Source organism: Corvus hawaiiensis, chromosome 9 (genome assembly GCF_020740725.1).
Source record: "Corvus hawaiiensis isolate bCorHaw1 chromosome 9, bCorHaw1.pri.cur, whole genome shotgun sequence".
Classification (NCBI taxonomy): domain Eukaryota; kingdom Metazoa; phylum Chordata; class Aves; order Passeriformes; family Corvidae; genus Corvus; species Corvus hawaiiensis.
The window spans coordinates 8,905,754-8,926,739 of NC_063221.1; the positions used below are offsets into that span (position 1 = coordinate 8,905,754).

Below are 20,986 nucleotides of genomic sequence, written 5' to 3' on the forward strand. Positions count from 1 at the left end.
CCATGGTGGTGTGGAGCAGCTCTGGAGAAGCAAGCACCCACAGGAATGTGTAGGGGGGTGTGGATCCTCAGAAGCTGCAGGGAAGGGGCTGTGCTGGGATGCTGCTGCCTTCCTGGTGAGGGGGAAAGGGCTGCCACAGCCACCCTGAAAGGAGAAGAGAGGTGCTGGTGCTGGGAAGGTGCAGCCCTACCTCCCCACTGGAGGAGCAGAGCAGATGAAATGACCTGCTGCTCTCTCCTTATTAAAAGAAAATAATGTTTCCTGGCAGCACTACAGACCTGGCACCTTGATCCATTGAAATGTTCTCAAAATATAGATCAGGAGGAAGCGCCCAAAGCCCCTGGTGCAGGGAGAGTTTCTCCTCCTGCTGCTGGCCTCTCCCAGGGCAGGAGAGCCCCGGTACCCTGTGGCAGGTGGATGTGGACGGGGTGGATGTGAAGGGGGGCTCCCACCACAGCACCAGTTTGTGGGGAGGTTTGACTGGGTGATGCATCACTGAGCCCATCACTTCTGGCTCAGCCCAAGCAGTTCTGGAAGGAGAAACTGATCGTGATTTAAAGGTGTCAGAATCAGGAAATCCATCATGTCCCTGGTTAATCTGCTGCTGTGATTGATTACCCTCACCATTAACTGCCCGTTACAGATACACACCTTATTTCCAACCTAAATGAGTCCCTGGACACGGCAGCATCGCACAGTCATGCATGGGGGAGTGTGCAGGGGCTGAGTGACCCTGGGCCAGTACAGGCTGAAGGCACAGACACCCACTGCCAGCACCCACAGGCCAGGAACAGGGGATGGGGGTCCCCATGATGGATACTCCAGAGCAGCTGGCATTGGGACCCCGCTGAAGGGCTTGGGGACATTGCAAAGGTGGTGGGATGAGGGGTGGCACCCTGCCCCAGCATCCTCAGGATCAGCTCACGGCACAGTACATCATGTACTGGTCCCCTTGCCACGCAGAAGGATCTTCCAGCAAAGGAGTAGGAAGAGTCTCACTCTGGCTCTGAGCTAAATTGTGCAGCAAATTAAGCCTGATCTGCATGAAATTTCCTCTGCATGTGTGTTCCAGGGTGAACCTGGGAACAGGTTTTATCCAAATTCTCCTGTCTTTTGTCTTTCTTTTAAAAAGTTAGAATCTCCTGTAATTGCCTCCGTGCTCGTGGAGAATTGGGAATACTAAGAAACCCTCCGGTGGCTAATTGAATGCCTTATAAATGTTCTGACTGTAAGCAAAGTTCTCTGTCTTACATTATAAAGATACTTATGTCCCATTCTGTGCTAGGGTGATAATTTTATGAGGGATTTTCATATCTTTTGGATGCAATATGGGATGGATCATTACCTTTTTTTACACTTAATTGCTTTTATCATCCAGAAATATTCAGTGCTTAATGATAATAAAGAGCCTCTGCTAAAGAGGCCAAACACCACAAGTATGTTATTGCCTTGTGGTGCTCCAGAGCACAACTCCTCGGTGTGGCATTTCGTGTGTTACCCACCCCCTGGGCAGAGGGGATGCTGAGGCCAGGGGAGAAGCAGCTCACCCCAAACCCCCGAGGAGGGAAGAGCACAGGTGCAAGGCCAGAGCGCCACAAAATGGGAATTGTCTTGTTTTCCCAAGCATCCTTGTCCCCTGCCTTTCTGGTACCTTGCCCACAGCAGCCAGAGCATGGAGGATGCTTCTGTAGCAGCTGGGGATGAGGTGGATGAGCTCCCTGGTGCAGGATCCAGGCTCAAAGAGGGGATCAGGAACAGCCCATGCTTCTCTGGAATCAGCTGGATTGCCTTGAACAAAGGAAATTTGCTGCACTTCAGGCAGCCAGGTTGCCTGCTGGGCCAGGCTGGCACCTCTTTGCCAGCTTTGCTCCTCAGAGGCAGGGATACAAAACCAGGTCCAGATGTTTGTTTGCTGTGTTGCCCGTAGCTTTCCAAGAATGCATTTTGCAATGGCCTTCTATGGCTTTTAATTAAAAGAGCACCCACATCATTTATTAATTATTTATTAACCCTTTATAGACACTACAAGCCCATCACAGACATCTGTGGTGTCCTACTGATGCTTATAAGCTCATCAGCAGCCATTGTAATGGATGGATATAAGCAATCTGCTGACCTGTTTGGCCCGGCAACAATTGATTAACTATTCATTAAAACATCTAGAAATTATTTATGAGCCTTTTATAAACTATTTATAAGTGAGCAGGGACAGATTTATTCATTACTGTGTATGGGCTTGCAGTGGAGGCATGGAAGGAGCTCCAAGCTGAGATTCCAGCAGCCCAGCTCCAGGCAGCAGGAAACATGCCCAATGTCACAAGAAAGCCTTCGTCACTCCACACATTTCTCCAAATTACACTGGCTTCCTGCAGGCCCTGTGGGGGGTCAAGTTCCCTGATAGATGTGGGTCGTTCTCCCAAGGATCAAAAATAACACAGAGTGGAGAATTTTCTGCTATTCTGCAGAGTCAGGTAGTTTAGCTAAGTAGGGGCTGGCGAGAATCCAGTAGCAGCTTTTTAATACACTGTTGGGCTAAACTTAGAGGAGAGGATGAGCAGGCTTGTGTGATGCTTTGCTTCTAGTGGCATAGGATTAAATTACCATCCCATTTTACTTCATATTAGTATGCAGGGATATAGAGAACCAAAGGCAGCTGCTGCCAGCAAAACCCTGTTGGCTGCTGGGTGCTCTCAGGCAATGAGCTGGTTCCTGGGTAAATTGGGGATGCAGTGCAAGAGTCAGGTTCAGGGCCCACAGCTGAACAGGACCCTAGCATGGGTTGTTTAGTTTTGGCTTTTTTTTTTTCCAGCTAGATAATGAAAAAAAGAAAAAAATCTGTTTTCTATTACTTTCACTGCAGTAGAGGAAGGGAAGGTGGAGTGGCCTTGCTCAGCTTAGACTTCATGAATCATTTCCATGTTCCTGATACGTAGTGTTTGTACCAAAAATGGAGACTTTTCCAGGGACTGCCCAAAATGAGTAATGCTGTTTCTTGCTGCAGGATCCCAAAACGCTCCCTGCTGCTGTGGGTTATCTCCAGCCCACAGAAATGTGTATTGCTTGACACTGAGGAGCCTCCCTGTCCCTGGAGCTCACCATTGCCAAACAGAAGCTGCAGATACAAGCTCTCCATGTGTTGACAGAAGAAATGACACCTGTAATGGGATCTTACCATCTACGACCCCTTCTAACACGCCATCCATAATCTCGCCTGCAGCAGATGCTGTCTAGCAGGACATGGATAAGTGATGACTTCCTAGGAGCTGCTGTTTGCTGTGGCATGTCGATCAGGTGGCAGGGAGGGGACAGATGTGCCATGTGTTTATTGTACAAGGTTCCTTCTTTCCTTCCTGCTTATCTGCATTGTTTTCTTGCCGCTGATGCTCAGCTGGCTGCTGTAGGCCGAGCCATGTACGAACTGGAGGGCTGGCTTGTTGCTCAGCAGAGAAGGGGAATCCCAGGATTAGCAGCAGTCTGAAGTGGCAGATTTGTGTGGTGATGAATGGTTAGTTGTGTTTCAAGACCTTGTTTGAATTTACAGAACGGGTGTGTTTGTACATGTGTAATTCATTCAGCAGAAATCTGTATATAGTTATTATTTAGGCATAAACTGGAGTGATTCAACATTGCACTGTGTGTGTCCTAATCAGTTCAAAGCTGAACTGAGATCAAATTAGTGCAAGTCTGAATCTAGCTGTGCTATCCCCATCCTGCCACAGCCCGGGCCCCAAGGCTTACAGGGTATCCTGCAGGGTGTAGCTCACACAAACATCATGCACAATGTCACTCGTGTTCCAGCTCACAGGAGAGAAAAGTCAGCTCTCTGCAGCCTCTCCTACAAGTGTACTTGAGCTGTTTTGGAGTGCAGCACAAAGAAATCGGCTTTCCATGGGAAGAGAATACAAAGATGCACCCAAAAAGCCGTAGGTAGCTCAGTATTCTTGTAGGAACACTCAAACCAGTGTGCTCCTCATCCGCCCAGCACCAGGGAGGTTTGGAGAGTCAGAGGAACCCCCACCCCATCACAAGGCAGGGCTGAGCACTGGAGGGGGGTCGTACTCCCCTCAGCTCACACTGCAAGCTGGAGCTGCCTTCACTTCTTGTGGGCAACCAAGTCCAGGAGGTGGAAAACATGTCCTGCTGGGCCAGCTCACTCTGGCAGGACATCCCTCTGTTTCTCCAGCAGGATGTCAGAGTTTAGTGATGTGGTTGGAAACCTCCATCTGGCACCACAGGCAAGGTGGACAGCCACCAGCCCCAGCCATCACACAGGAGTCGGGTGATATCTGCGACACACAAAGGGGCCAGGAAGAGAGGTATGGAAAGAAGGGAGTTCAGGGAAGTGCTCCCAAAGCAGGAAGAAACCCCCAAAATTGAGCTGAAGCAAAATGCTGAGGGAAGCAGGCCAAAGAGCATCTCCCTGAAGCAGGGATACATCCCTGCTGGCCAAGATCTCCTCTGAGTGATGTCCCATCCCTGGGCCAGCGCTTGTCAGGGAGAGCAGCAGAGTGGGACAGAGCTAATGGCACTAATGGGGAAGGAGGCACAAGTGCTGTGGTGTCAGACAATAGCAGCCCAGGGGCTGTGAGGATCCCCCCCTCAGTTGCACAATTCCTGCTGCATCCCTCAGACCACAGAAATTCATGATTTTCTGTCCCATATTTGGCCTCTGTGCTCATACCCAGCCCCTCTGGGCTGCACAGGACATGGGGACATCCCTACGGGGAGGAGCTGAGCATGGTGGTGGCTACAAGGTGCAGGCTTGATGTGGCACTGTGGCAGATACTGGCTACCTAATTACACAGGAATTAAGCACCCAGAGCGGGGCCATCCTCACTTCATGCAAGTGTGTAAATACAGGGAAGAACTGTAATGCACAGGGACACAGAGCAGACAGGCACCCCTGGAGCTGTGGTGGTGCAGGATCCCCTGGGTCTCCCATGCTTCCAGGGGGACGTGGGCTTCCAGGAATCCTAATGAGAAATGGTCGCCTAATGAGGCCACGGCGGATCCTATGGGAGAGCATTGGTGGTCTCAGCCAGAGGGTGGAAAAGGATAAGGCTGAGCAAGGGTGGGAGAGGGAAAATGGTGGTGCAAAAGTCAGTGCAAGATGTTGGTGTAGTGCTTAGGGAGGGCTTCCAGGAGCAGTTTCAGAATGCAAATTAAAATAGCAGCTGATTGCGAGTGCACTCACTGTGCCTCTGCAGCCAGGTGGGTTTTCTGCCAGCCCAGCAGTGGCCCTGGCTGCCACAGCCCCCAGTCTCCCCCAACCTCCCCAAATCTCATCCTTAGCAGGGTTTCATCATTGCCTGTTTTGTACTGGAGGGATGCTCTGCAAACACCAATTTTCCCATGCCTCATACAGTTGCAAATTCAGTGAGAAACACCTGCCATTTACCACATTTCAGGTTTTTTCTGGAAAACTGGGAGATGTCTGCTCCATTCCACACTTTATCCCCACTTTCCCAGGCATGAGCTTCCCTCCCAGTGAGTGATGATTTTGTGGCCATTAGTGGATAGAAAGGAGTTTTATTGCTCTTCCCTTTGTCTGGCATCAGTTGGGAATGAGGTTTGAATCCTCTTCCCTCAAATCTATGTTTTCTAGCAAACCACATTCATTGTTCCTGAAAAGTCCAAACCATTTGCTACTTTAAACTAAATCTAAAGTTATCAGCAGAGGGGAGGGAAGGAGGAGGGTAAAACGACCCCAGAGAGAAAGGACATATTTCTGAGGCTGAACAAAGCATCCCAGGATTGCTCCTAGCCGTTCTTTGTAGTATTTTTATTTTGCTCAAAACCCCGAGTGAAAACAATTAAATGACTGCCAAACAGAAATAATTTATATTGGGTTTTCAGCCTGTCTGCCAGACCAAAGTAACTTGTCATTCTGACACCCCTAACAGAGACCAGCCCCAAGGAGGAGAGATGCTCTCCCTGCCCCAAATCCCACTTGTGCTTCCCTGTCTCCATCCTTGCCATGATTTTTGGGTGCCTGGGGACCCTCACCTGGAGGGCTGCCCAGCTGGGCATGGCCAGCCTGGAAGCACACTCGTAACTCCATGGCTGTGACCGTGCAAAGTCAATGCTGTGACATGGAGCTGGTTAATGCAGTCACTGGGATGGGCTGGTGTGGTTGTTCCTGAGCCCCATGATGAGGCTTGGCATTAGCCATGGCATATTGGCTTGGCTGGGATCAGCAGCAAGAGAGCTTTCTGTGCACGGTTTGATTTAAAATGAAGGAAAAGAGAATGAAAAATAAGTCTGTTCTGAGCACATTTTGAAAGGAATGACTTCAAAAGTTAACAATTCAGGGCAAGTCTCCTTTTTTAAAAGATGTTTCTAAATTAGCCATTTTGGGTCAGTCTCCATCTCTCATCCTCTGAATATCCCTTGTCCCTCCCATTTCATGGAGGGGAGAAAAACAGTTAGCAGTTCCTCACTCTTAAATAGCAGCTTTCAGCAGCTGGCTAAGCTGCAAAACGGATTAGCTTTGCCTTACAGCTCTGTACACAGCAATTTCAGGCTTGCACGGAAGTTGCATAGCTTTTCCAAGCAAAACATTTCCCATGAATCCCCTTCTGGGGATACCAGGAGATAGAAATAGGACTCTGGGGTAGCAGCATGCTGGGGAGCAGGGAGTGGAGAACACCAGGAGGTGGGAGATCTGCTCCCACATAAAAAGCTGGCACTGAATGTGGGCAGGACACATTTTCCTGTCATCAGGAGTGAGGAGGGAAGGAGTCAAGCCGAAGCCTAGCGAGGACCCTGGTGCTGGAAGCCTGGATCCAGGGCTGAGGAGGTGGGCAGAGTCCTTTGGCAAGCATCTCATCCATCCCCAGACACCTGCAGTGGTGGATACAGGGGTGTTGGAGGGGCTGGTGGCAGGTCCTGGACAGCTGGCCTGTGGGACAGCAGCGACACCCTCACAGGGGGGATGTTCAAGCCCTAGCAGTGGGTAAGGACAAGGCAAGTGCTGCCTCCAGGGGTACCGTGTCTGAGGACTTCATCCTGCTCTCTGCCTTGTCCAAGCACCAGTTTTTAAGCTCGCCAGCTTCCCCTTCTGCAGGGGACCTCACCCGGCCACATCCTTCTGGCAGGAGCTAAATTGCTCTTTTTATGGTAGGAATTAACTCCCGTCACCTGCTCTGGCTGCACTGTCCCACACACAGCATGGCTGGAACCAGAGCCCTGGGGATGTGCTGGCCAGGAGAAAGTCTTGGAGAGACTGGGAGGCAGCCTCTGCCCTCCAGGGCCAGCCGGGTGTCCATGTGTCAGCAGCAGGGATAACCTCAGCCCGGGTTAATGCCAGTGCAGATGTCAGCCAGTGATTTCATGGCCAAAGCACATTCATCGTGCGCCTTCTCCCCACCTCCCCTCCTCCCTCCCTCGGTAGAGAGCCCCGAATAGCAAGAGCCTGCTTTTGAGGTTGGAAGTCACGTTTAGAATTTTAATGATATCCTGTATCCCACAGCCTTTCATTTGGGGAGAAACCGCTGTAAATGACCCATTTTTCTTCATATAATGATAATCATTACCAAGAGGAAAATGAGCACTGAGGCCGGGCACAAATGCAGTCACATAGTAGATGGGGCGGCTGATTCTGCCTGGCAAAATGCTACATGGAGAAATATACCTTTTATACTTAGAAGGAACATAAAGATGTCTTTAAACATGCATGTAAATTTGTAACAAATAAGTCACCGTGGCTGGAAATGGGAAGCTAGAGAGAGCAGCCATAAATATTTTATCTCTTTGGCAGTAAGCTCCAGCACAGCAAATTGTCACATCCTCCTGGGGGAGAGCACGCCTGCTCGTGCTGTCGGATGGGGAAGCCACCCAATTTCCGTGCTGCCTCCATGCTGAGCTCCCTCCTCGCCTGGGATCTGGCAGCGAGGAGTCTGGGAGCTTCCCACACCATGGGCATGGCCCCTGCTCCTGGCTTTTTTTTTTGAAGGAGGGAAAGAATTTCATTAGCAAAGAAAGCCTGAAAAACCAACAGTTTGTGCAAACAAATGGCTTAGTCCCAAGAAGCACCACACACTCCTGCACCTTGGGGTGCTGTCTAACCAGCAGCAAGGGCACCTGCAGGTGGTCTGAGCTGCATGGGGTACATGGAAGTGTCCCCACCTGGCTGGGAATGGATGAAAAGGAGAGGGAATACTGGAATACACAAGTTATTACTTCAAATCCCCTGGGTCATGCTCATCTCAGCCACCCCAACCCCTTTCTGCTGCATGCTGGCTGGCACGTGTGCAAGGGGCAATGGCACTTCCCAGCACCACTCCAGTCTGGCTCCCAGACAGCTTGGAGCATCCCTGGAAGGTGGATGGAGGATCTTTGGGAGGGCAGCGCTGTGGAAACCCAAATCCCTCCTCTGGGAATTCTGCTGTGGTTCCTGAGCAGCTTGTGACACAGCATGGGTGATCCTCCTGGTGATGGTGCCAGAAGCCTTTGTCAGACGCACTTCTTGAAGCTCAGATCAAGGCATTTGCAGCCCTGACTCTGTGACTGAGCAACCAGAAAATGCACCATGGAGCAGAGCCACCATCCTGCCCTGGTGCTTCCAGATGCTCCAGCAAATATGGGGACCTTGGAAGTAATTTCCCTTTAGAGCAGGGATCAAAGGCCAGCTGCTCACTGAAGATGGCATTAGGCTGAACACACTGCAGGTTGCTGATGCTGTGTGAGGGTATGAGCAGGAGGTGCTGTGGTGACATGTCTTTGAGGTGACACTCAGGGCACCTCATTTAGTTCCCAGACTTCAGCCTCGAAGTCATCAGCTGCCTCTGACCACGGTGTTCAAGCACCTAAAAATTCAATTAGATGTGACCTGAGGAAAACCTATAAACATATAATTTATTGGGAGAGTGAGTCCTGATCCCAGGTAATTGCCCTCCTCTGGAGTAGCCTGCAGCAGCCCCTTGGCCTGGCTCATGTGCCAAGGATGGAGCTGGTTAGGTTTGTGAGTGATATAAGGAGCCTGGTCTCTGGGTGCTGGAATTGAATTAGACATCAACAAGACAGATTTTATTAGATTTATTAGATGGCTGGTAGAGAGAAGGCTAGAAACCAGAGGAAGGGAAGTGTCTCCCCAGCGACCTCTGGGCTTGCATTATTTTTCTTGGCACTGCGTCAGATGGGTGCAGCGTTCATCTCCCAGGTGATGCCAGAGCAGCAGATGCCAGTGTTGCCCCCATCCCAGAGGCTGAGGCTGTGCAGGATGAGGAGGATGACCTTGAGATTAGTGCCACAGAGCTGTTCCAGGAGGAACTGGCAGTGGCATGGACTTAGATGATGGAGAGCAAGTGTAGAGCAGAATCCACTGAGGGCCATCTCCAGCCTGTGGCACCACCAGCCCCTACCATGACTCAACTGTGATTTCAGACAAGTTAATGACTGTCTGCTGAGGGGAGCACCACCCCCAGCAGAGTTCTCACGCTGCTAAGAGTTCATGACAACCAGCATCGAGCTACTGTCATCAATAATTAACATTGGACCAGCCTTGCCAAAATAAATTCAGCAGTTGTATGGCAAGGCAAAGGTCCCTTGATTTTACAAGTTACCCGTCACTTCTGTCTTGTGTGCTGTCCCTGCATTACAAAGGTTTGAGGTGAGCTTTCTACTCAGAAAAATGGTGTGATGTTCTTGGTGAAGCTTTTACTGGGATACACCCTGCTGCCTGCTCAAGAGTCACTGCCCTGCGGAGCAGAAGCAGCGGAGATGCCTTCTCATCTCCTGGGGAGCTGGCTCAGCTGTCAGTACAACAGGCTGAGCAGCAGCACACCTGCTCCTAGGGCAGCCTCGTGCAGGGTAGATGGCTGCCTTAAACCTGGGCGAGGAGCAGCAGCATGCCAGATGTCACCAAAGGATGAGACCTGTTGTCACAGGAGAGGCTCTGCCCCAGGCAGGTCTCTGAGGAGCAGACCAGGAATTAAACCGTGGGGGAACCAGTCAGGCATTGCCAGCAGTACCACCTCAGGGTGGCTTGGGAGAACAGAGAGCAGCAAAATCACCCCAGGGATTATCTGGATCCCCCGTGTCTGCTGCTGGTTCGTGCAGAGGCTGAACCCTGGCAGTGCTGGTGGGGCTGCATCCCCCTCTCTGGGCTCAGGGTCCTCAGTGACATGGCACACAGATTAGCTGTGTGGCTGGGCAGAAAGTGGCCTTGCCAGGCTCAGTGGGAACCAGCAGACACAACCTCCTTTTATCACAGCCACTGGGCTCTGCTGCTCCATTCCACCAGAACAGCCAGCAGCTGGCTCCTGTTAATTAAGAGCAGAACAATCACTCTTAATCAAAGGCCAGACTGATGGCAGCAATAGCAGCCTGCTGAGCTCATCCCACCTCTACTAACCCTGTGCTCCGGGCAGAGGGAATAACAGGGGCATAAAAGTTTCTGTGCAATTTCTTCTTGGCTGCAGTGTGCCACCCCAGCCTGGCAGCAGGGACAAGCTGAAGACAGCTCCCAGGGAGGGCAGAGATGCCACTTGCTTTGTGTGGGAGCTGATTGGCCTCCAGAGGCATCTCCCTAGCCATGTGATGCTGAAGCCAGCTCCTCGAGGACCTGGCCCCTCTGCTCGACTGGGGACTCAAAGGGAGTAAGTGTTCTTGTGACAGCAGGACACACGTGGTCATTCTTGCTGTCCTGCCACCCCAACACAGGGCTGGTGCAGCACCTCCCAAAAGCTACTTAAATGCAGAAAGTGCTCAACACCTTCACCATCTAGTAGAGCAGAGGTCTCTGGGATTGTAGTTTGAGAGTCAGACCCCTTTGCCCTACCAACTCTTCCCTTTGCAGCTTGCCCTGCTCTGCTTGCATCAGGCCCTTCCTGCCCACAGCCTTTCCTTGCATTGTGTGGGTGAGGGAGGAGAGGAGAGGAGAGGTCCCTCACCTGCTGCTTTAAGTCTGACAGCCAGCCTGGCCTCAGGTCAGAGGAACCAGCAGGTGACTCTCTCCCAGGTCTCTACAAGAGCCTGCAAGCCAGCCCCTCATCCTTCCAGCCAGTAGTGCAGAGTCATCCCTGTCTGAACACCCTCTCACACGCAGGAGGTGTCTGCAAATCTCAGATGCATCTTCCCTGGTAGATCTCCAGAGTTCTGCCCCAGAGCTTCCTGCATCTCCTTCCCCACAAGCATGTTTTAGCATCAGGAAACTCCCAGCACTGTCCTATTTATAGCCTCACACTCCAGTTTTCATTTTATTTTAATTAGCTGATTCCCTCTCCCACCTGGCTCTCCGGCACCTAGTGAATTGGATGGGGATGCTGGGAGCAGCACTCAGGAAAGTTTGTGCCTCTGTGCCAGCACCCAGGAGACTGAGGACAACGATGAGCAAGAGCAGGGAGCTTTCCATCCTCCATCTGTAGGGATTTCCAGCAGGCAGTAGGGGAAAGCATCTGTGTGAGGACTCTGCTCTGCCTCCATGATTTCCTTTCCCCCAGTACTGACAGTGTGAGGTTATTTGAGGACATGGTTGTGAGTCACACACAAAACTACATCCTCAGGCTACTGAAGTCAGATCCAAGTTTTATGCTCCTGGCCTGGCTTGCTCCTGGTGTTTGCGTTCATGCCTATTGATGACACAGGAAAAATCCAAGCTGTGGTCTTTGTGTGCAGGTGAAACTTGTTGACCACTTGTGTGAGGCCTTCCTCTCCGGGAAGGACCAGCAGAGGTCAGAGCTGGTGGTGTGCTGCTGTATTTTAGTGAGATGACTTGTTCAACTGCGAGTTGCAGGTGCGCTGTCAGCCCTGCCATGCCTGGGGCAGGAAGTACTTTTGTTCCCAGCACAAGGGTGGCACAGCTCCTTCAGATGAAAACAAAACAGTTTCCTAGGCAGCAGACGGGACCAGTGAGGATGTTGGTTATACCTACTGACAGCACGCTTTGGGGTGAGCAGGGAGCATGCTGGAGGAAACACACAAAATCCAACAGCATGTCCAAAAAAGTGGGGGGGAAATTCTGGAAAACAAAACAAAACAAAGCAACCAAAAAAACTCCAAAGCAACAAACAAAAAGGAGAGTATAGCTGGGTGAAATTCCCCCAGCAGGGGCAGGTCCTGACACAGCTGGGAGAGCCAGTGCTGAGCCCAGCATTTGCAGGAGCACTGGGACTGGGAGGGCAGGGGGATAGGGAAAATGCTGATGATCTGGCAGAGGAGCAGCAGGCCTAGGAGGACCCCCGAGGTAGCAGAGAGAGAAATGCCCCAGGACCAGTGGGGAAAGCTCTGCTGGAGAGTGATAAAGGGTGCAAGGAGCCTGCAATAGTGAGAGGAGGGTGGGGATAGAGCTCTGTGAGCAGAACCTGCATTCCACTGAGCTCCGCATGCATCTCCCACCGTGGCAAACATACATTCAGACAGATGTTTGCCAAATGTGCCCTTTTTGGCAACAAACCAACAAACTGTGGGGGATTTTAATGCTTTTATATCTGGGGTTTGGTCCAGATTAGATCAAAATCTTGAAAATGCACCCAACTGGAAACGCCAAGAAATTCCTCTGCAGAAACAGTTTGCTGGGAAAATGGTAAATTGTTTTGGTAGAGTCAAAACGTAGTATTATAATTTCACGTTTTATGTACAAGTCAAAATGAATCATTTACCTTCTTTAACTATTTTTAAACACCTGAAACATCTGAAAAGGCTTTTTTTTTTTCTTTTTGACACGTCTGTCAAATATCATCAAACTCAGTGTGTTTGTGAATGGGGAGATATTCCTGGCAGCTGCAGCTGCCTGTGCCAGCAGGAAAGCCCTGACCAGGATTGCTGTGGGGGACAGGACTGGGAACAAAAAGGCCAGCCAGCCAGCCCATGCAGGACTCTGCTCTGGGCAAGCAGCCTTTCCCCACCCTGTCACCAAAGTGATGTAACTGAGAGGGTGGTTTTATTTTTTTCCTATTCTGGCAACAGTTCTGATACCTTCTGCCTGTGTTTGTTCCTGGGAAAGGGGGCTGGAATGAACCCCAGAGGAGACTGAGGGGGATTGCAGCATGGGAGTGCAGTTGATGCACTCACTGGTATAAGCAGGAGCTGGTTTCATCTGATATTGCATTGTTTATTTTGAGCAGGTTCTAGGAAGAGTTTGCAACTCTTTCCCCATTTCTTGATGTGCCTACACAGTAAATTATCTGTAATCATTAGCAAGTGGGCTGCTTCCTCCTTCAGACACAATTAGTGGGCAGGGTCCGGAAAAATCTTCCTCAATCTCATTTCCTTGACAGGATGCACTTGAGAGCCCGGTACTGCCTTGGAGGAGGCAGGGCACAGCCACTGCCCAGAGCAACCTTCCCTATTCCTCAGGGTAGGAGCATCCTCCCTCCCTCCTTAGCCCCCAGGGACTGCCCGGGGCAGGGAAGGTGAAACCTCAGCCTGCAGGTCAGTGAGGCTGAGCTGGACACGCACAGGCACCGACTGACACTGAGGTGAGGCAGGAACATGCAATGGCTTGGGGATGACCTGATTTAGAGCTTTTCTCAGTCAAAGCAGAGTTTGCCCTGCCTGCAAGCCCCATCCTTATGTGGTGCACAGTCACAGGTAATTCAGGGGGTCACAAATCACGTAAGCAATGAACAGCCGCTTGCTCTCCCCGGCCTCTGCCGAGAGCAGGTCACTTGACTGCACTTCAGTGGCTCCCTGGAGCACAGCCAGCTGCCAGGGAGTGATGCCAGCACCTGGGTGGCTCTGCCACAGCTGTCCTGAAGTCCCCAGCAAAGGTGGGTGTCCCCACGCTGGAGACAGGGTGGGCACTGCTTGGTGGAGCAGCAGCTCTTGAGGGGCTGAAGGACTAAGTGAGGAGGAGCTTTGGATTTACACTCAGGAAAACTGGAATAAATCAAAGCAATTAAAGTGCAAATGAAGCTTTAAACAATGAGGCATCCTAATTACCTGGGAAGCGCGTTGTGTATGCTTCTGCCTCACTCCCTTTTTTAAAATAGAGTTCAAATTACATAAATAATTTAAATTAATTTGCCAGGTAGAGCTGGGCTTTGGGAAGCGCCTGCTGGCGTTAATGAGGCTGTGTTTTGCCAATGGCTCCACGAGCCCTCCGGGCTTGTCTGCCGCCTCTGGGTCCCCAGGCGGGGGCGATGGAGTTTGTGGGGGGGTACCGGCAGCTCCTGCATCCGCACGGCTCCTGGGTGTGGTGCCGGCTGCTGTGCCAGGAGGTGCCGGGCACAGGCGCTGAGCAGAGGCAGGAGAGGGTGCAGGAAGGCACTGTGATGGGTGGCTGCGGGCTGCAGGCGCCGGAAAGGGCAGAGCTAGCGGTAATTATGGCAACGAGCCACCGGCATCACAGGGAAAAGCACTGTTTAATTTTCTTCTAAACTGCCTGGGCTGGTGGTGGAGCAAGTCTGTGACCACACATCCCTGGGTAACCACAAGTGCTTTATAGCATCTGGGAGGGCCAGGAAAAAGAGGTGAAAGACCAAGAAATAACTTCTCAGACAGAGAAGAGGCACCAGAGGAACAGGGCAAGGGCTGGCTGCACCAGAGCTGCTCCCTTTCCCTCGGTACGAGAGGAAGCAGGGCAGAGGTGAGAGCGCAAACCCTGCCCTTCAGTTGGGTTTGGACTCATCTTCAGGACCCCTGAATCTCTCCAGCAAATCAGCAGCCCCCTCCATTCCCACTGAAGCCTCTCCCATCCTGCAGGGAAGCTGGGAAAGGGCAGGCTGGGCTGGGAAATGAGGTATCCCCAAGCACACCCCAGAGATGCAGAGGGGACATGCTGCTGTGGGCGTTACCGAGGGCATTCGCTCACTCCAGTGCAAAGGAGCTGTTTGTGTAGGGTAGAAGTAGAGGAGAATAAGCAATTAGGGATTGCATTTTGTCCTGGTAAGGAGGCCCAGAGTTGCCAAGACTGAAGCATCGCTTCAGTACTTACTCGTGGGAGTCCTGGCACCAAAAGGGATGCAAAAGCTGTTAGATCCCTTCCCATAGGAAACTGCCAGCCTGGCTCACTGACATCCATAACGCTCCAAGCTCATTGTGTTCAGGTGGGCTGCCTTTTATTTACAAGAATTCCTGCAGGAAGAAAGTTTTGTGAATACTTGTCCAAACAAATATTTGCCTCAGGTGTGCACTTGTGGCTCTCTGACATGCTTATTGTGTTGTTTACTCAGCACAGTTCTCAGGCAGTTTCTGAATGTACTGTTAGATGCAGTCATTTAAAAGTTATGAAGTAATGGTTGTTTAAAAACTACCTGCATTTCTCTAATAGTCATCCAAAGAGAGTTTTATGTGCCCTCTCCCTGACAGGATGGTCAGGGATCACTCAAATTGGCAAGCTCTGCTCCGTGGATCTGCAAAGAACTCCGTATTTCCATACAGCAGCGGGGCTGCAATGGGTAGGGAAAACACCAGCTCTTGGAACATAAGGAGAAGAGCTTGCACTGCAGCAAGTGCTTGGAAACAATTTCCAAAAGGCAAGAGAGGTGCTCACCGTGGGTAATGCGTGATTTGACCTGGGAGGAAGCAGAGCTTGAGCTCTGTCATTCAGCCCCGCAGTCCCCTTCCTCCACTCGGAAAGGACACCACAGCAAGTGAACACATCTGTCAAACCCAGCCCGGGCTGCTGTGAACCCTTCAGGGGCAGGTGCCAGGGAAGGATCTGCCGTTTGAGCATATTTCTTTTGCTGAAAACGATCTGCTCAGCACCGGTGGTTAAAGACTTGCTGGATGCTGTTGTAAACACCGTGAGTTAACACCTTTCGGTGCCCTGGGTGTTCACCAGGAGGCAGGAAAGGGTTTTCTGACTGGTTTCACGCAGGCGTGAGGAGAGCTTGGGCTGGGAGCTGTGCCTTCCCCAAGCTCCCCTGACCACACGATTAACTTACAGGGCAGGGGGGCAGGATTTACAAGCAAGCTGTTTCCTAACCTTGCTGTGCTGTGATGCAACCCACTGCCCTTTAAATAACCACTGTCTTTTGAAGGCATAAATACTTACAGGGTGAAAGAAAAAAAGCCACCATTCTCTCCTGAAAGACCTAATTTATCTGGAATTATCTATCCTCGGCTATAAATCCCCTGTAAAACTTGGCACGAGTTTTAAGGCAGTTACAGCAATGACTGTATATTTTTATCCAAAACCTCGAGAAAGAACAAATTGAAGCCCCAAACGGCAGCTCTGAGTTGTTGCAGAGAGCCACACTGGTGAGAGCGGGGCTGCAGGGACTGCCTTGCCTGGGAAGCACCATGTAGCAGTTCTCATGAGTTCCCACCACATCTTGGTTTCTTTCTGAGCAACTCCTGCTTGAGAAATTATTTTAACATGCCAGTTTTCCTTGCTGGCAGGAGACTCAGAAGAGCATCCTGAGGGTCCTGGGTGGGGCAGCAGCTTTAAGTCCCTTGCTAACGTTTCCTGAGCACCACATCCTTGCCTGCCACATCCTTTGGAAACCAGGGCACAGGTACACGCATCCCTGCTGTCCACCTACTCAGGCACAAGGCAGGGCTGGCTCTGACTCATCTGCTTCCCACTTTCTCTTCTTTGTTCTTCTTGTCTCCCTGAAGCAGGAGAGAATCCAGCTTTTATTTAAATGAGGCCCTATAAACATAAACAGCTGCAAAGTAGGGCAGGTTTTTAATGGCTTACACCTCCTTGGGCTTGGCTTCTTCCCCTCAGCCTCTGTGGCTGCGGTCATGGTCTGTCTCCACGTAAGCAGTTCAATGACATTTTTGAGTGCACTGGGACCTACCTGTTCATTTCTGGGAGTGCATTCCCTGTGCAGAAAAGATTAACAAATTAATTAGGCAAGCACAGCATGGTGAGGAGGAGCTGTGGCCATGAGCAGCTGAACCAGTCCAGAAAGCTGCTGGGACCTCATGACACCCTGGGGACAGCTGTGCCAGCCCTAACTTCATCCTACTTGAAGAGGGACGTACCCCACCCCTTGTGAGCTGCTCTGTAACTGGTGAAATCTCATGGCCATAGTTAAGCAGAACCATCCCCAGGCTGGGACCTCTGCAGAGCACATGGGTCTGTCTCCCTGCTGGAGCTGAGACACCAGCTAGGCTGGGATACCTGGAGCTGGGAATGCTGTGAGCTGTGTGTCCCCACCGGGGCTGTGGTTTTGTGTCTGTGCTGCAGAAATAGCAGAAACACCCAGGGCATGAGCTTGCTGAGGAGTTCTGGACAGGGAGTGCCCGTGTAAGGGCAGCAGGCTGTGTTTCCGTGTGGGACACCCCGTGCTGTGTTTGTACTCCGTAAAAAGCTCTTCTGCATCGTCATGCACAGTGATGGATACTCCAGGGGTGGGATGGTACCTGGTGGGAGCCCAGCCCATGTGTGATGGGAGCTGAGGGGGCTGTCACTGCCACCATTCCATGATTAGCACACAGAGGGACCCTAACACTTGTTCTCTGCTCTCTGTTCCAGGAATGGAGGGATGCATGTACAGCTGGCAGCAGCAGGAGACCAGCACAGCCCTGTGGGGATAGGCGTGAAGGTGATTCCCTGTGAGGATACAGCAGGAGCCCCCCAGACCCTGGAAGAACGTGGGGTCTCGCTGGGAAGAGGGAGAGCTCCCCTGCTGCCCTGTCACCTGCCGTGTTTCCAGGGATCTATACCAGGATTTGGGGCTTGGTGCCTGGAGGCATATTAGCGCCATAGGATTGCTGGAGAGCCTGGCAGCGATGGGGGACCCACCACAGAGGAGGGACATTCCTCCAGGAGGCCCTGCACACCCGTGAGCCCTGGCTGCTGGTGGCGGAGGGTGCCTGGGGCTGGGCTGCTCAGCCAGCCCTGGGCTGGGGGCAGAGCCGCGGTGCTTGCAGGGCACAGCCACTGAGGGGCGAAGGGCTGGGGCGGGGGCTGCAGGGGCGGCCCCGAGCCCTGGGACAGCGGGGCTGCCAGCTGAGCCACTGCTCCTCCAGGCACCTCTTCCTGGGGTGGCGGTGGGGGACAGAGTGGCCCTCGGTCCCTGGGCTCACCGCGGATGTGCCCCCGCGCAGCGCCGGCGGGACCGCTCCCCTAGTGCCGGCGCGGAGGCACGGAGGGCCGCCCGTCTCACCATGGTGCTGCCGCCGCCCGACAAGCGCCACGTCTGCCTGACCACCATCGTCATCATGACCAGCATGGCCTTCATGGATGCCTACCTGGTGGAGCAGAACCAGGGGCCCCGCAAGATCGGCGTCTGCATCATCGTGCTGGTGGGGGACATCTGCTTCCTCATCGTGCTGCGCTATGTGGCCGTGTGGGTGGGGGCCGAGGTGAAGACGGCCAAGCGGGGCTACGCCATGATCCTGTGGTTTCTCTACATCTTCGTGCTGGAGATCAAGCTGTATTTCATCTTTCAGAATTACAAAGCAGACAAGAAGAACCTGGAGACAGTGGCCAGGAAAGCTCTGACCCTCCTGCTCTCCATCTGTGTGCCGGGGCTCTACCTGGTGCTGGTGGCCTTGGACAGCATGGAGTACATACGGACCTTTCGGAAGAAAGAGGACTTGCGGGGACGCCTCTTCTGGGTGGCCCTTGACCTGCTGGATATCTTAGACATCCAGGCCAACCTGTGGGAGCCACACAGGACCGGCCTGCCCATCTGGGCAGAGGGGCTCATGTTCTTCTACTGCTACATACTCCTCCTGATCCTGCCTTGCGTGTCCCTCAGTGAGATCAGCATGCAAGGGGAGCACATTGCCCCACAAAAAATGATGCTCTACCCTGTCCTCAGCCTGGTCACCATTAACACCGTCACCATCTTCATCCGGGCCATCAACATGATCTTGTTCCAGGACAGCAGGGTCTCCACCATCTTTATTGGCAAGAACATCATCGCGATCGCCACCAAGGTGTGCACCTTCCTGGAGTACAAGCGGCAGGTGAAAGAGTTCCCGCAGAACGCCATCGCCCTGGAGCTCCAGCAGAACTCCCTCTCGCACAACCAGACCCTCCACAGCGCACAGGGCATCCCCCACGAGCCGTCGCCCACCAGCGAGATCCTGGACACATGAGGGATCCCCCAGCCAAGCATTGGTTCAGACGGCCCCGTGCCGAGTGGAAGAGGGATGATGCTGCTTTCTTGCTGCCCGGTGCAAGCGCGACAGACAAATCCCGGCAGTGAGGGCTCTTCTAGGCACAAAAACACCAACTGCGTTTTAATTGAGCTATGGAGTGTCCTCTAGACGTCTTCATCTCAGGTATAGCCCTAGGAGTCCTCCAGACAAACCAAATGGACTTGCAAAGGACCTGAACCAGCTGACCCTCTCTCCCTGTCCTGCCACCATCTCCCCTCCCGAGCAAAGACCGCTAAGGTTGCAATGTCCCTTTTTACTTCCCGAGCACCTCACCTTTACTCCAAGCCTGGATCGAAGATTTTGTTACTGGAGACCTTTTTACGGAGCAGGGACAGGGGCACAGGGATGCGGATTGCGGGGGGGGGGAGGGTGGGATGAAGCAGTAAACCCTGTGATTGTGGATGTCTCTTATCCCCAATGGTTGTGTTTACAGTTTCCTATTTATATCGGCTCCGGAGACTCTCAGGCTGCCTTGGGGACCGATGTCCTTGTGGTGGGCAAGAGCAGGGAGCCCTGCAGTGGGGAGCGGGGCTGGGGGATGGCGTGGCTGCCCTGCCCCGGGCCGAGGGGGACTGAGCCTCCACCAGCGCACTGCGCCGACTCTGCCGGGAGCAATATTTGACAAGCTAAAGCTAATCTAATGCTGGTGTTTTACGTAATTCATTCACTCCAAACGACTCAGCACAATGTTTCTATTTTTAGAAGGGTCCCTCTCTCTTCCTCTCTCCCTGCCATCGAGAGCCTGCCTGCCTGCAGCAGCCGGAGCAGCCTCCCCAGCCCCTGGCACTGCTGCTGGCAGGCATGGGCACCCAGGAGGGATTAGGAACAAGGATGGCGATGATGCATTTCACTCCGGCATCGAGCGTTTATAAAGAGGGCTGCTTTCCACAGCTACTATATTTTTAAAATAAATATTTAAAAAAAAAAAAAAACAACAAAAAAACAACGGGGGGGAAAAAAACCCCAACCCCCAAAAAGAGCCGGGAAGAATGTGCTGCCCTGGGTAGGCAGCTGGGCTGAACTGGGAAGGATGTGCTGCCCTGGGCAGGTGGCTGGGCTTTGAGCTGGGCTGGGGTGTCCTCTGCAGGTGTGGGTGGTGGTGAGGGGCTCAGCCACGGGCAGCAGGGGGGGAGGCGAGGGCTAGCCGGACAATAAAAGCCCCGTGAGAGCAATGGTTTCTAGTGGTCTCTTTTCTGCCAGCGTGCGGAGGGAGGGGATCAGCTCTCATACAGCCCAAATCACTTGTCTCCTATCCACCTCCCCTGGACTCGCAAGTGCTGTCCCGAGGTTCTGTGCTCTGCACTCACTGAGCTGTGGGCGCAGAAAGGAAATAAATCATTGTTCCAGCCGAAATGCTGCCCCAGGGTTGGGTGCACCTCTGCTGCCTGACCCTGGGGGGAGGCACAAGGAGACAAGCAGAAAACCTGCATCTCAAACATGCTGAAACTGGATATTTTTGCTTTTTTTAAACAAAATATTTCATTTTGAGGAGATGGAATAAAATGCCTGGTACTGTTTACATTTCTCTTCCACATTTTCCCCTGGTTCTGCTCACTGAATTTGACCTAAATCCACAAATCATTTCAGTTTTCATCTTCTCAGCCCATCACAATCTGTTCAAAACATTTCAGCCATCCCTGCTCCAGACTTCCAATTTTAGGACCAGGCAATCGCAGTCTTGCTTGGCCACCCTGTCACCCAGTGATAACTCTAATGTTAATTAAATCCACTGAGAAATAAAACAGTATCTTTGCCAACAAAAGTGAGTTTGCAACAGATTTAGCCAACTGGAAAAGTTTCTTCCCCCTTGCCCTCAGGGAACATGAGAGGAAGTGGGCAGGTGATTTAAAAGGTATTAGCAGAAATTAATTAAATTGCTTAATTATTCTGGAATACCTATGGAAATACATATTACATCTCTGCTGGTGCCTTTAAAATACATGCGATTAGCATCAGTGCAATTAACTCCCAAGTATCTAAT

The 20,986-nt window shown here is 52.1% G+C and overlaps 1 protein-coding gene across 1 annotated transcript in view; it reads left to right on the plus strand.

Annotated features, from left to right (window-relative positions):
• The window catches only part of TMEM121 (transmembrane protein 121), a 35,085-nt gene extending 15,164 nt beyond the window's left edge, over nucleotides 1–19,921 (plus strand). The window contains exon 2 of the mRNA XM_048312984.1: nucleotides 17,369–19,921. Coding sequence (XP_048168941.1) covers nucleotides 18,004–18,942 — 939 coding nt within the window. The 5' untranslated portion in view covers nucleotides 17,369–18,003 and the 3' untranslated portion in view covers nucleotides 18,943–19,921. The remainder of the gene's footprint in view (nucleotides 1–17,368) is intronic.
• The last annotated feature ends 1,065 nt before the right edge of the window (nucleotides 19,922–20,986 follow it).